Below are 13,036 nucleotides of genomic sequence, written 5' to 3'. Positions count from 1 at the left end.
GGCAGGGTCAGTGTGTTCACGTCCTAATCCTGGACCCGCACTGCGTGCTCCCAGCCTTCTTTCACAAGGGCTTTTCCATCATCCCTGGCACAATGCTTCCTTCTGTCTCCATCTCACCTTTCTCCCTCTGATCTCCTTGCCAAAACTTAATCACCCACCGCCATGGCATCATTTACTCCGTGTAGCCGCTCATACGGGAACTCCTCGACTCCAGAGATGTACGGCCCTTCCCTGCGATACAGGCACATAGTGCCACCTCGGTCACACACAGTTGCACTAACTCAGGGCAAATCTCAGAAAGTGCAGTAGAACTCCTAGTTAAAAGGTAGCCTTGAGCTGTCAAAAAGAAAACTATGCATAAAGGAAACGTTTAAAAACAGTAGTGACTTCCTTGAGACAGATCTTCACGGGAGAGTTTTTTTGAATTCAATTGTGGAGGCAAAAAAAAAAAAAAAAAAAGAAAAAAGAAAGTGTCCTGCTTAATGCTGTCATTCCTTCCCTCTCTGAAGCCTAGAAAACCACGCTGGACACGCAAAACGCTGCACTGCATTTGAAATTGCTGGCTGGGAGAATGGCCAGTCTCGTCTTCTACACTGATTTCCGAGAAGCGACAGGGATCGGCCTCTGTTTATATTTGTGTGGGGGGCGGGTGGCTCCTCTGTTACACTCCTCCATCCGGCCGGTCATCGTCACTGATCGTCTGTCACCCACGCAGCCCGGCCTGACAGCTCCAACCGCTGTCTCCCAGGGCGCCCTGGGCCCGAGGCGCGGTGGTCTTGTGCTGACCTGCCCATCTCCCCCGCCCCCGGCACCGTGATTGTCCAGACCTGTTACCACCGCATTCCCAGCACCTGATTGGCACGGATACTCAACAACAGCGGCAGCAAAAGTCACAACAAAATGTGAAATGTGTGAATAAATGAATGAGTAGATGGAAGAATGAATGAAACAGCTGGCTCCATGCATAGTTCAGAAATCCCTCCAGGGCCCAAACCTTTGGCCCATTATTGACACAGCGATCGATTTGCAAAGCTGGTGTTTGACATTTGTGTAACCTCCACCATCCCACTGCACCCAGATGCACCTTACTTCGCTTCTGTCTTTCTGTGTTCCTCCTCGCTACGGACTCCCTCCAACTACCCGCACGAGCCCTAGGCAGGTCTCTGCCTGTGCCCCAATGTTCTCCAGCTCAACTGGGTGACAGACGACCCAGACAGGGCTTCCGAGGACCCTGGGTCTTCCCTCTCCAACCCTCTCCCGGTGACGAAGCCGCCTTCTTACCTTCAAAGCTCCCAGCAAACAGGTAAAGCCAGGTGATGGCTGGGATGCAGAGAACAGTCAGCGAGGCGGCCAGGAATTTCCGTCTCCCTCTGCAGATTCCCAGCATCCTCTCAGAAGTGACAACCCCTAATCCCAGCGCCGTTTCTCTGCCCGGAGCACGGGGTCCTTGGCCTCCCTCATAATACTTTCTGAAAGGCAGAAGAGCAAAGAGGAAGGGCTGAGTTCTGAGCACTGTGAATGGATGCAGACTGCAGAGGAGAAATACCCCATAGATCTGAAAGTATTGGACTCATCCACGATTTCCTGCTAACTTTCTATTCCAGGGGACCGTGCTGCAGTCTGCAGTCTATCAAAACGGAGACAGCTCTTTAAAAAGCAAATGAATAAAGGATGATAAAGACTATGAGATCTCAAGGGGCGCCTGGGTAGCTCAGTTGGTTGAGCGTCTGACTCTTGATTTCCCAAGGTTGTGAGACTGAGCGCCACGTCAGGCTCTGCACTGAGTGTGGAGTTTGCTTAAGATTCTCTCTCTCTCCCTCTGCCCCTCCCCAGCTTAAGTTCTCACTCTCTCTCGCTCTCTCTCTCGCTCTCTCTCTCGCAAACGCACACATACACATGCATGTATTCTATAGTCAGTTTGCAGCCTGAACTAATCACCAAAAATGCATTTAGTTAGTGCTTTGTATGTACCAAGCACTAACCAGGTATCATGTTTTCATAAACGACAGGAATGTCATTGTCTTTAAAGGACACAGTCTAACAAGAGAGACCAACATAAAACATCCGCAAGAACTTCAAGAATGTGACAGACTGAGATGTGCACGGCCCTCCGTGGAAAGGCAAATGGCTGACTGATGCAGGTGCGGCCAAGAGAGCAGAACGGTTCCCAGGTTCCAGACAGGGAGGGCCGCGGAAGGCGCTGGAGGCCGACTGACTGCACGCTCAGATGCACTGGCCACAGTGTCATCCGCAGGGGACTCCAGCTAGATCACAGTTCATAACCTAAAACCACTCACCAGGGACTGTCTTAACAGTGTCCACCTTTAATATGGAAGAAGAGGTCCAGAAAAGCATGGAAACTATTAAAATGTGCAGAAAATGGAGAGGGGCACAGACCCCTGTAACTAATCTGCAGAGAGCCCGTCCTGAGGTCGTGCGGAACACTGGCTGAGGCATGATCAAATAAGAGGGAGAAGGTCAGTTCCCGGTTCCAGCCCGACAGAGCGCACATCTCGTCTCTACCTGTCTCCTACCGGGGATGTCACTCTGGCTGCAGGTGGAATGCGGAGTCCCCATGTTAGGAGCCTCCCAAAGAGGGTGGAAGCCACTACTGCAGGAACCTATACAAGGCTTTCCATCCCCAAAAAACGATGTCCGTGAAAGAGCTGGTTTTGGGGTCCCCTTGGGTATTCCCACAAGACGTCCTTCCCTCTGCCAGAACCCCAAGGCCCATGTGACGCCAGCCTTGGCGTTTCTGAGAGGCAGACCCCCTGTCCATTCATCTTGCATTTCCCTAAGACTTAGCATACTGCCTGTCACCTGCCGGCTGGCTGACAAGGGTCTGTTGAACGTATAAATGGAATCAGAGTCTAACCAAAGGCGCCCTTTCGAAGCTTCAGGAGTTTGTGTTCAGCAAGGTGCCAGCCATACGCGCCTGCTGGAGCCCTTCTCAACTGTCAGCACCACACTGTCTTCTGCAACCACTGTGACGCCATTTTCTAATCGGGCCTCCTTTGAAACAGATGAAAAGACCACAAGGCTGGAAAGGCTGGAGGGTGTGGACTAGAAAGTAAAACCAAAAAAGCAAAATCGCTTTAAACGAAGAACGTTCGTTTGAGAAAAGGTCCCCCCAGCCCCGTCCGCTCCCATGGAAAGGTTTTCCTTCTGAAGCACAAGCAACAAATCCTCCGTACAAACTGCGAGTCACGAAGAATGAGGATCTCCCAGATGCTGGGGAGTCTCTCAGGAAGAACATTCCGGGGACAGGAGGCTATGCAGTGAGACAGATGTGGATTCAAATCCAGTTCCACACTCGACTAGCTGCAACACTGCAAACTTCCCCGTCTCTGGGTAAGCTTCATGTTCTCCATCTGCAACGAAGCCATGCTGGAGAGTCTTAAATGAGTGAGCCCTTGAAGAAGGGCCTAGAAAGGACTGATGGAGCACGAGGCAGCGTGAGCCCCACCTCTTCCTGAGAGCCAAAGACCAGATGTATCGGGTTTTTCTCACTCCCATTTGCACAGAGCTTGGGAGAAAAGAGATCCCAGCAAATAAGCACCGGCTGACATCGCCAAATGCAAATGCGGGATTTCACTCTGAAGGACCCACTGGATTCTCCTTCAGGAAGACACCACATTAAAACTGCCCTTTGTGATGTGTGGGGTTTTGTTTGTTTGTTTGGTTTTTGTCTCTTGGTTGGTTGGTTGGTTGCAGTTCACTTATTATTTTTTTTAATTTTTTTTTATGTTTTTTATTTATTTTTGAGAGACAGAGAGAGACAGCACGAGCAGAGGAGGGTCAGAGAGAGAGGGAGAGAGAGAATCCGAAACAGGCTCCAGGCTCTGAGCTAGCTGATGTGGGGCTCGAACCCACAAACCACGAGATCATGACCTGAGCCGAAGCCAGACGCTTAACCGACTGAGCTCCCCAGGAGCCCCATAAGGTTTATTTATTTTTGAGAGAGAGAGAGAAAGCACATATGCACAACACATGGAGAGAGGCCGAGAGAGAGAAAGGAAGACACAGAATCCGAAGCAGGCTCCAGGTGCTGAGCTGTCAGCACACAGCCGGATGCAGGGCTCGAACTCACAAACTGTGAGATCATGACCTGAGTCAGTGTCAGACATCTAACCCCCTGAGTCACCCAGGCACCTCTGCAATTCACTTATAATAATAATAGTAAAGACGTGTTATGTCTCGGGCTTTTTTCTAAGCATTTTACTTGTTCAATTCTCCAAAATAACCTATGAGGTATCTATTTTTCATTCATTTAGTGGATGAGAAAACTAAGGCCTGGAAAGACGGATGAACTGGCCACAGGTTACACGCACCTATGGCTGAGACACCTCGGGTTCTATTCTCCCTAAGTAAGTGATTCTACCAACCTTTGCCAGGGGTCATTTTCCTTCTGAGCTAAGCTAAATCCTTCGTATTGAATGTATATATCAATCACCACTTTGCTCCCACTCAAAAAAAAAAAAAAGTACAACAGACAGAATGAAAACTGGAAAGCTATAGACGAATTTGGACTTCAGGGAAAAGCAGGAATATATATGGAGCTGAACTCAAGTGGCATTAATATTTAAAAACATTTTTAAAAACCTCTTTAAAATACTTCCTTTCCTCCTTTCCTCGCTCCATCTGCAAAAGTTAATTTCAACTGGCACAATTTGTCCTAAGTTTTGAAACAGAGTCCACAGTAGTTTGCATTTTATGATAGTGGTTTGCATTTTATGATAACGTTGGCATCTGAAATTAAACCCAGCAGGTAAAAAAATATTCCTTCATGGATTTGACTTTTAAATGACACCTCTGTGCACTGAAAGCACATTTTAAAGAAAAACCTCAATTTATATCAGGAGTTACTCCAGGAAGTCAATACCGGGAATCAACACAAGAAAGAAGGAAGGGCTGGAATTACTTCCTACACACGTGCAAATGTTGACGGACGAACTGGGGAAACCAGTCTGGCAGCTGTTATTGCCTGGTCAGAGGGAGACAGGTGAACAGGGGTGACAGAGTCACCTGTCAAATGCCCCTGCCTCAACACCATCACCCAATTCCTTGGCCAACCTGGTTGATTTCTCCTCCTAAACATCTACTACTCCATCTGTCTTCTCCCATCTGCCTTAACCAATGAAATTCACATTTATGCAGAGCACCGTACAAGCCAGAAAAATTATTGTGATCTATTAAAGCCACAGAAGCAGCATTTACAGCTGAACATAAAATGTGATTACAAGCATCTTTCAGTCCCACGTAACATGTATAAATACCTATATAACTATATGTATGAAAAGTATAAAATTTAAAGGTTATCTCTGGGTAGAGGATATGGATAGTTTCCATGTATCTGAATACGGATTTCCCCCCAAAAACCTTTGACAAAGAATATGTGTTGCTTTTATAACTTAAAAATATTTTAAAACTTGAATCACCACGTCTTCTAGTTATATTGCACGTGATTCAAAATCCCTCAGGGCAGACAGTGAAGACTACATGTGTTAGTTTTACTTCACACACGAGGTGCAGTAAGCTAAGATCTGCAGGATCCTAATTAGGAATCTATCCTCCGGGGGTGGCTCGCCACCATTTGACAGACTCCAGTCAGAAGCCCACATTCCAAATGCTGAGCTGAGCTGATCGACGCCAGACAGTTGTCTTCTCGGTCTCTGTCTCCTTCTTTTTTTTAAGTAGGCACCAGGCTCAACTTGGGGCTTGAACTCACAACCCCAAGATCAAGAGTCCCATGCTCTACTGACTGAGCCAGCCAGGCACCCCTATGGGTTCTCTTTTAATTAGCATCATTAGAAATGAATTTTCATGGGTGTTCAAGATGTGTGAATTGTCTAGAAATTCTGCACATGAAGACTGAATAAAAATCTAAGTAACTTCCAAAGAAGACAAACAAAAGTCTAAGGAACCCAATGACTGAAGCCCTTCAGAATCACTTAGGAGCCCAAACTGATCCTCCAGGCATGTAACAGATTTGTTACACGTTGTAGCACGTTATATGTTATTTGTTAGGACCACCGACTGTAACTGCAAGGTTGGGTGAATCCTGTGAGTCCCATATTGTCATCCCGGTCCTAAGTGAACCTTTCTTGCAAGAGACTGTCCCAGTTCCCAAGAGGGCACAGGGCTGGCCCTCACTGAGCTTAGAATACAAGTCCTACAGCAGACAGACGCTCCGCAGGGGCTGGCTTTGTTGTATCATTACCTGTACTATTGCTAGTGTTCTATCCCCACCTCACGCCTTTGCCCAAGCCTCTCACACACAGCCTGGCTCTCCTTCATGTCTTCCCTCTTCTGCTAGACTTCAGCAGGAATTTCAAGTCCTTGCTTGTTTCAAGTCAAACATCTCTGACAAGTCCAGACCTTGTTCTAAACTCCAAAGGCCATCAGGAGCACATTCCAGATCACTGTCACTGTCTTTTGTTTTTTATTTTGTTTTGTTTTATTTTTAAAATACAATTTATTGTCAAGGTAGCTAACATAGTGTATACAGTGCGCCCTTGGCTTTGGGAGTAGATTCCCGTGATTCATGGCTTACATACAACACCCAGTGCTCACAAGCGCCCTCCCCTATGCCCATTCCCCAAGGTCATTGTCTTCTAATCATTTCCTGTCTGTAATCTCTCTTCATCAGACTAAAACCCCTTAATAAGGGGCAAAGGATCCTGGCCCTCTAGTGTTTGCTTTAAGCCTCTGCCGGAGACCAGCAGCTGAAACATGGTTTTACACTCGGTCATCTCCATCCAAAGTGTGGTCCCTAAGCCACCACCAGCAGCAGCGGCAGCGGGGGCTGCTATCTTGCGAGAAATGCAGACTGCCGGGCCCCACCCGGCTTGTTGGATCAGAATCTGCATTTTAACAAGAGCCCAGGTGATGTGCCTGTACATCACTGTTTGAGAAGCCTGTACTACCAAAGCACTGAGTAAACAACCGGTTATTGACAAATAAAGCTGGCCTCCCTCCACCCCAACCTGACCCCCTCCCTCACCTTCCCCCTGCAGGGACCAGCCAGTGCACGAGGGAAGACCACCACATCCTGGACTTTGTTGATTGCATATTTATTACAACCGTTCTCTGATAGATAGATAGAGAGTTTCCAGACGGTAAAATGCCTTTTCCTAATTGAACAGAAGCATCTTATGGGCCAGCGGCTGCTCTGATGACCCATCCCGAGCTCCCATCAAAAACACTGCTTCCATATTTGAATGACTGACCAGCACCACCACCACCATGGTGCCCATGGTGCAGAGACCAAGACAGGCTAAGGACACTGATTCAGTTGTTGGAAACCCTGGGACTCAAATTCCTGAAAAACAAACAAACAGAAAAAAAAAAATAGGAAAACCCAGAAAATCAGTTTTGTGACACAGGATACCCAACAATAGCACTTTGTCTATTTTGGCCACTACGGTTTTCTTTGTTGCTAGCACAGTATCTAGTATAAATGAGGAGATCAATATTTGTTGAATAGATCAATCCGGCAGACCGCTGGATATTCATGACCATACAGACTACTCCGGGGACACATGGGCCAGCCCACACCTTCCTCCCAAGCCCAACTCTGGAATCTTGTGGAACCTCCACTGTGCGATCAGCAAACTCCTCCTTCTCCTTAGCTCCGCCTGGCTTCGCTCCAGCTCTGCTCTTGTGTGAAAGGACAGCTGTCCCCCAGTTGCTGCCTTCCCCAAAGGAGAACCCTTTCCCCTACTCTCTCAAGCACGTCCGTAAGGGAGGAGGCGGGCCTCTGTCCTCCAGGCTTCCGGCCGTCTGCCAACTCTTACTGGCCCTCCCTCTGCTGAGGCCCCTGTTCCTCTCCGTCCTTGTCGCTGTCATCTGGCAGCTCTTGGTTACTCTTCTCATTGTCTGAAGACCTCAGCGCCCACCAAGTGTCCTTCTGCCTCTCCACCTCAATTCCATGATGGGCATGGTCAGTTCACAACATCCCATTTCACGTGGACCAAATTTACATTCTAGCACTCGGTGCCACCAAAACCAGCACAGTCTCCAAAATCTCAGATGTCAATGCCAACCCCCGTCCAGCCCCCGGCTAGGCTTCCCAGGCTGCCGTTACCCAAATTCTTCATGTCATCATGAACCCCAGTCCACTGGCTTTCTTCATTACTGTCCAACCGGATCTACTTCTTTCTGTTCTCTCTCTCAGCTTAGATGCCATGGTTCCTGATTACAACCTCCATCTGCAAGTGCTCATGCCTCCCCGAGCCCCCTTCTTCCAAATTCTAGTAACCTGGAAAAATCCAGTCATTCAGATGAATGCAACCACACTGGTTTACCACAGCTTTACTTGGGACGTCAAATGCTGGGGTAGGAAACCGCAGTCAGGCAGGCAGATTTGTTCCATTAATCACGTCTGACTTCAAATGGGCACTCAACTGCTCAGAGGTGCTATTATCATTCTCTGGTAAACTCACTGTGCTATTATCTGAGATATTTACTTCCAACATTCTTTTTCTCCTCCAGCCTCCTCTTCTCCAAATGGCAAATTCCAGGAGTGTCCCAGGATGGAGGGTGGGACCCATCTTGTGTGCTCTCCCCAGGTGAGAGCCCCCATTCCAATGTCCTGGGAGACGGTTTCCAGGCTGATCCCACATGAGGGTCTCCAGCTCTGGCCTCTCCTCTGACCTCCAGACTCACAGGGGCAGTGATTTTCCCCTACCACGTGTGCCTCAGACCCCAACCCAATCTCCCCCTTCTCCACTCCCTCTTCTCCAGAACTTTCCACCGCCATAAGAGAACCGCCATCCACATCAGTTTTCAGGCCAGATACCTGGGAGCTGTTCTCCATTCCTCACTCGCTCATCATATCTTGTCAAATCTCATCCTCAAATCCTGCCATTTTTACCTCTGAAACATGTATTCTGTCCAATGATACACCCACTTCCTTCCAGTTTTACTGCCACTATATAAATCCAAGCCGCCATCATCTCACACGTGTGCCCAGTGTGATAGCCTCTTAACTCAGATCACACCAGAAATTATTCAGCGTCTCCCCACTGCTCTTAAAATAAACCCCAAACTCTTTGTCATGTCTTAAGGATGTCATGGCTTGACCTCTATCTGTCTCTAGGTCCTCATCTCTGGCCACTGGCCCTTTAATTCTTGCCTCCAGCCACACTGGCCTTCTCATTTCCAGAATGCACCTCAGGGCCTTTGCAAGTGTGTTTCCTCAGTCTGGAATGCTTCTCGCTCTGCTTTTTGCTGGGCTAAGTCCTTGTGAGTCCTGACTGCTGTCAACTCACAGAGAGAGCAACCCCCAGAGGAGTCTTCTCCAAGGGTCCGCCGCCTCAGTACTCCTCCTTCGCTTCCTCGGTCATGTTCTCTGGTCACCTCCTCCTCTGTACACATTCAACCTTGGAATGATACAATTATCTGATGGATTACTTATGTGATGGCTGCCTCCCTCACTAGATTTCAGTCTCCACTTGGGCCAAAAATCCAGGATGGCTTCATGTTCAGTGTACACCTAGGCACACAGGAGGCCTTCCCTAAATGGATGAATGAGCAAGTGAATGAGCATGCCGGACGGCCTCGGCCATCAGGAAGGCACCTTTCGGCCCTCTTCAAACAAAAGCTTGCCGACTTGCTGCCCGACTGTATAACATCCGTACCAGAAGCCACACAGCACATCAAGTAGGTCCCTGCAGTTGCAGTGAGCCCTGCAGAGACCATTTGGTACATCTGAGGTCACCTGCAAAGTTCATGTTGGTAAATCTTGCCTTTCTCTGCTCCACGAGGAGGAACACTCAAGCGGGGGTTTGGCCTCTCCCTCCGGGAGCCCAGGGCATCCCTCCTGAAGGCCCACCCTACACAGGCTTCCTCCCTCCCTCTCGTCTCTGCACATCAGGGCCCAAGGCTCTCCCTCCTATAGATGATCCTTGGGCTTGTGAAACCGGAGCTCCCAATTCCTTTTTCCACTTGGAGAAGGGCGTGAGGCCGCAGAGGCACTGTTTAAAACCTGATCATGTGAACCACAAGAGTAAAAGCCACATGCAATACACTTCGGAACAAACATTGAAAACTTGGGAGTTCACTGGCTTGAAAAGGCTCTAAGGGCCCACCGTTGCCAACCTTGTTCAGCTCGATCCGCCGTGAAGTCAAATTCTCTTGCTGCAGGGAAACATGTCCCTTTGCTCTCAGAACCACAATGATGCCCTAGATCAAGAGCGGAGGGCCTCACCAGGGTCTCTGATCCGGTCTTCAACCACCCGTTTCACACAACTTGGCAGTTAGAACATGCTACCTGCAGCCCGAGAGCTTTGCCATCTTGTCTCTGCTATGTTCACAGCAAGCTCCGAGGCGTGGTTTTCACGGGGGCCTCACAGTATTTATAGGGACCGGGAGTCGGGGCGTGGGTTCAAGTATCAGCTCTGCATACTGGCTGCTCAGGATCTTGACACGTCATTTAATATCCCAGAAGCTCCCATCCTTGTTTGTGAAAGCCCATGGCACTACCAAGCACTAATGGCTGTTGCAAGCATTGAGGGAGCTCAAAAAACTATCCACAATATGATTACACGGCAACGTGAGATGCTAGAGTAGCATTCATAACATTGAAATGAATCAGTTTGATTTCAGCTGCTCGACCAATCAAATTCTAAGAACGTGCTGAGGCACCCACAAAGTTGTTAGAGGGACGTCTTCGGTCGCTTGGGCTGCTTTGGAAAAATACCATAGACTGGATGGCTTACGCAACAAACATTTATTTTTCACAGTTCTGGAGGGTAGGAAGTCTGAGACCAAGGCTCCGCAGATTCAGTGCCTGGAGGGAGCCTGCTTCCTTGTTCACGGACAGCCATCTTGTTTCTGAGTCTACACACGCAGGAAATGCACGGGAGCTCTGCAGGTCCCTTTTATCAAGGCACTAGTCCCATTTGCAAGGGCTCCACCCTCATAACCTAATCATCTCCCAAAGACCCAGCCTCCTATGACCATTGCACTGGGGTTTAGGACATTCAGCCCATAAGTAAGGCGGGGAGGGAGCTAACAAACATCAGTGCACCCTCGTCCTGCCTCAAGGCGGTGTATACTGTAAAGGGAGTAGTATTCAAAGGGGAAAAAAAACATCCTAACATCTACAGAGGAAAATATAAACTGTGCTGAACACATTATTCAGTAAGTGGCTGTTCTTTTAAAGGGGCCATTTCTGTTCTTTAAAGGGACTGCTGTGTGAAGCGAATTACATCTCAAAACTTGGTGCCAGGAAATGATTCTCTTTTGAACCAAACCAATGTGCTTCCCTGGGCAAGCCAATAGCTACTCTTACAAAACTCATTCTGTTTTCCATAGCCACCTTTCAAAAGGTAAAAGGAAATAAGGGAAGTTAATTTTAATAATACATTCCACTAAAGCTGGCATGTCTACAACATTAGCCTTTTAACATGTCACCAATATAAAATATTATTGAGATATTTTACACTCTTTTCTCTCATGCAGTCTTCAAACTCCAGAGCTCACCTAACAGGAACAGCGCTGCTCAATTTGAACTAGCCACATTTTCACCCTCTTACATTGTTGGTGGGAATGTAAACTGGGGCAGCCGCTCTGGAAAACAGTGTGGCGGTCCCTCAAAAAATTAACAGTAGAACTCCCCTATGACCCAGCAATAGCACTGCTAAGGATTTACCCAAGGGGTACAGGAGTGCTGATGCACAGGGGCACATGTGCCCCAATGTTCACAGCAGCACTGTCAACAATAGCCAAATCATGGAAAGAGCCTAAATGTCCATCACCTGATGAATGGATCAAGAAGATGTGGTTTATATACACAATGGAGTACTGCATGGCAATGAGAAAGAATGAAATCTGGCCATTCATAGCAACGTGGATGGAACTCGAGGGTGTCATGCTAAGTGAAATAAGTCAGGCAGAGAAGATCAGATACCATATGTTTTCACTCATAAATGTAACAGAAGAAACTTAACAGAGGACCATGGGGAGGGTAAGGGGGAGAAAGAGTTAGGGAGGGGGAGGGAGCAATGAGAGACTCTTGAATACTGAGAACAAACTGAGGGCTGAAGGGGGAGGGGGAAGGGGAAGAGGAGATGATGGACATTGAGGAGGGCACTTGTGGGAAAGAGCACTGGATGTTATATGGAAACCAACTTGACAATAAACTATTAAAAAAAGAAGAAGAACTAGCCACATTTCAAGTGCTCCAGAGCCACAGTGCTGGACAGTACAGGTACGAATCTTCTCAGCCTTCATGTCATCCTGTTACAGGAGGCAAGGGTGGCTGCAGGCCTGAGACAGAATTGGAGCCAAGAACCCAGGAGGCTCTGCAGTAACACAGGCTGGACAGATGGCAGCCTGAGTGGGTGGCGGCGGAGCCAGAGGGAACCGGAGTTCACCAGACATGGGAGCACTCAAGAAGGAAGACAACACAGATCGGGCAGGAGTTCACCAGACACGGGAGCACTCAAGAAGGAAGACAACACAGATCGGGCAGGAGTTCACCAGACACGGGAGCACTCAAGAAGGAAGACAACACATATCGGGCAGGAGGATGCCAAGGACCACACTGACACCCCCACATGGGCTTAGCTCATTCAGTCTTTACAACCAATCTGGGCAACTCCACTTTCCAGATAAGGGCACAAGACTCAAAAGGTTAAGTTACTCCGATCACACAACCGGGGACTGGGGGGCAGCCTGGGATTAACCCAAGACTTCTGACCAATGTGTTTTCCCCAGCATGGCAATGAAGGCCTCCACGGCCTGCAGGCACCCGTGTCACACCTCCCAATGCAAAACGAGCACCTGAATGAAGGACGCGTGTCTGTCACATTTCCCTACCATGACTTCTTCCTACTGGTCTACCTCCTTCATATCTGCATGGTGAGCCTGTAAGAGATTGGTTCTCAACTGGGAACAATGTGGCCCCTGGTCCCAGGGACATCGGGCAAGACATTTTTGATCGTCAAGACTGGAGAGAATGGGGGGCTCCTAGCACCCAGTGGCCCAGGACATGCAACACATCCACTACGGTCACCTTCCTCCAAAGTCA

General features: G+C 48.5%; 1 protein-coding gene across 3 annotated transcripts in view; it reads right to left on the bottom strand.

The window, feature by feature from the left end:
• Nucleotides 1-13,036, bottom strand: part of LARGE1 (LARGE xylosyl- and glucuronyltransferase 1) — a 528,769-nt gene that overhangs the window by 386,307 nt on the left and 129,426 nt on the right. For 2 of the 3 annotated variants that reach the window (XM_029954992.1, XM_029954991.1), the window contains exon 2: nucleotides 1,282-1,469. The exons of the other annotated variant lie outside the window; for it this stretch is intronic. In XM_029954992.1, coding sequence (XP_029810852.1) covers nucleotides 1,282-1,387 — 106 coding nt within the window. In that variant the 5' untranslated portion in view covers nucleotides 1,388-1,469. The remainder of the gene's footprint in view (nucleotides 1-1,281; nucleotides 1,470-13,036) is intronic. 3 annotated transcript variants of the gene reach the window in all.

Source organism: Suricata suricatta, chromosome 10 (assembly GCF_006229205.1).
Source record: "Suricata suricatta isolate VVHF042 chromosome 10, meerkat_22Aug2017_6uvM2_HiC, whole genome shotgun sequence".
Classification (NCBI taxonomy): Eukaryota; Metazoa; Chordata; class Mammalia; order Carnivora; family Herpestidae; genus Suricata; species Suricata suricatta.
The sequence above is the reverse complement of the archived record's forward strand: the minus strand, read 5'-3'. Positions and strand labels throughout refer to the sequence as shown.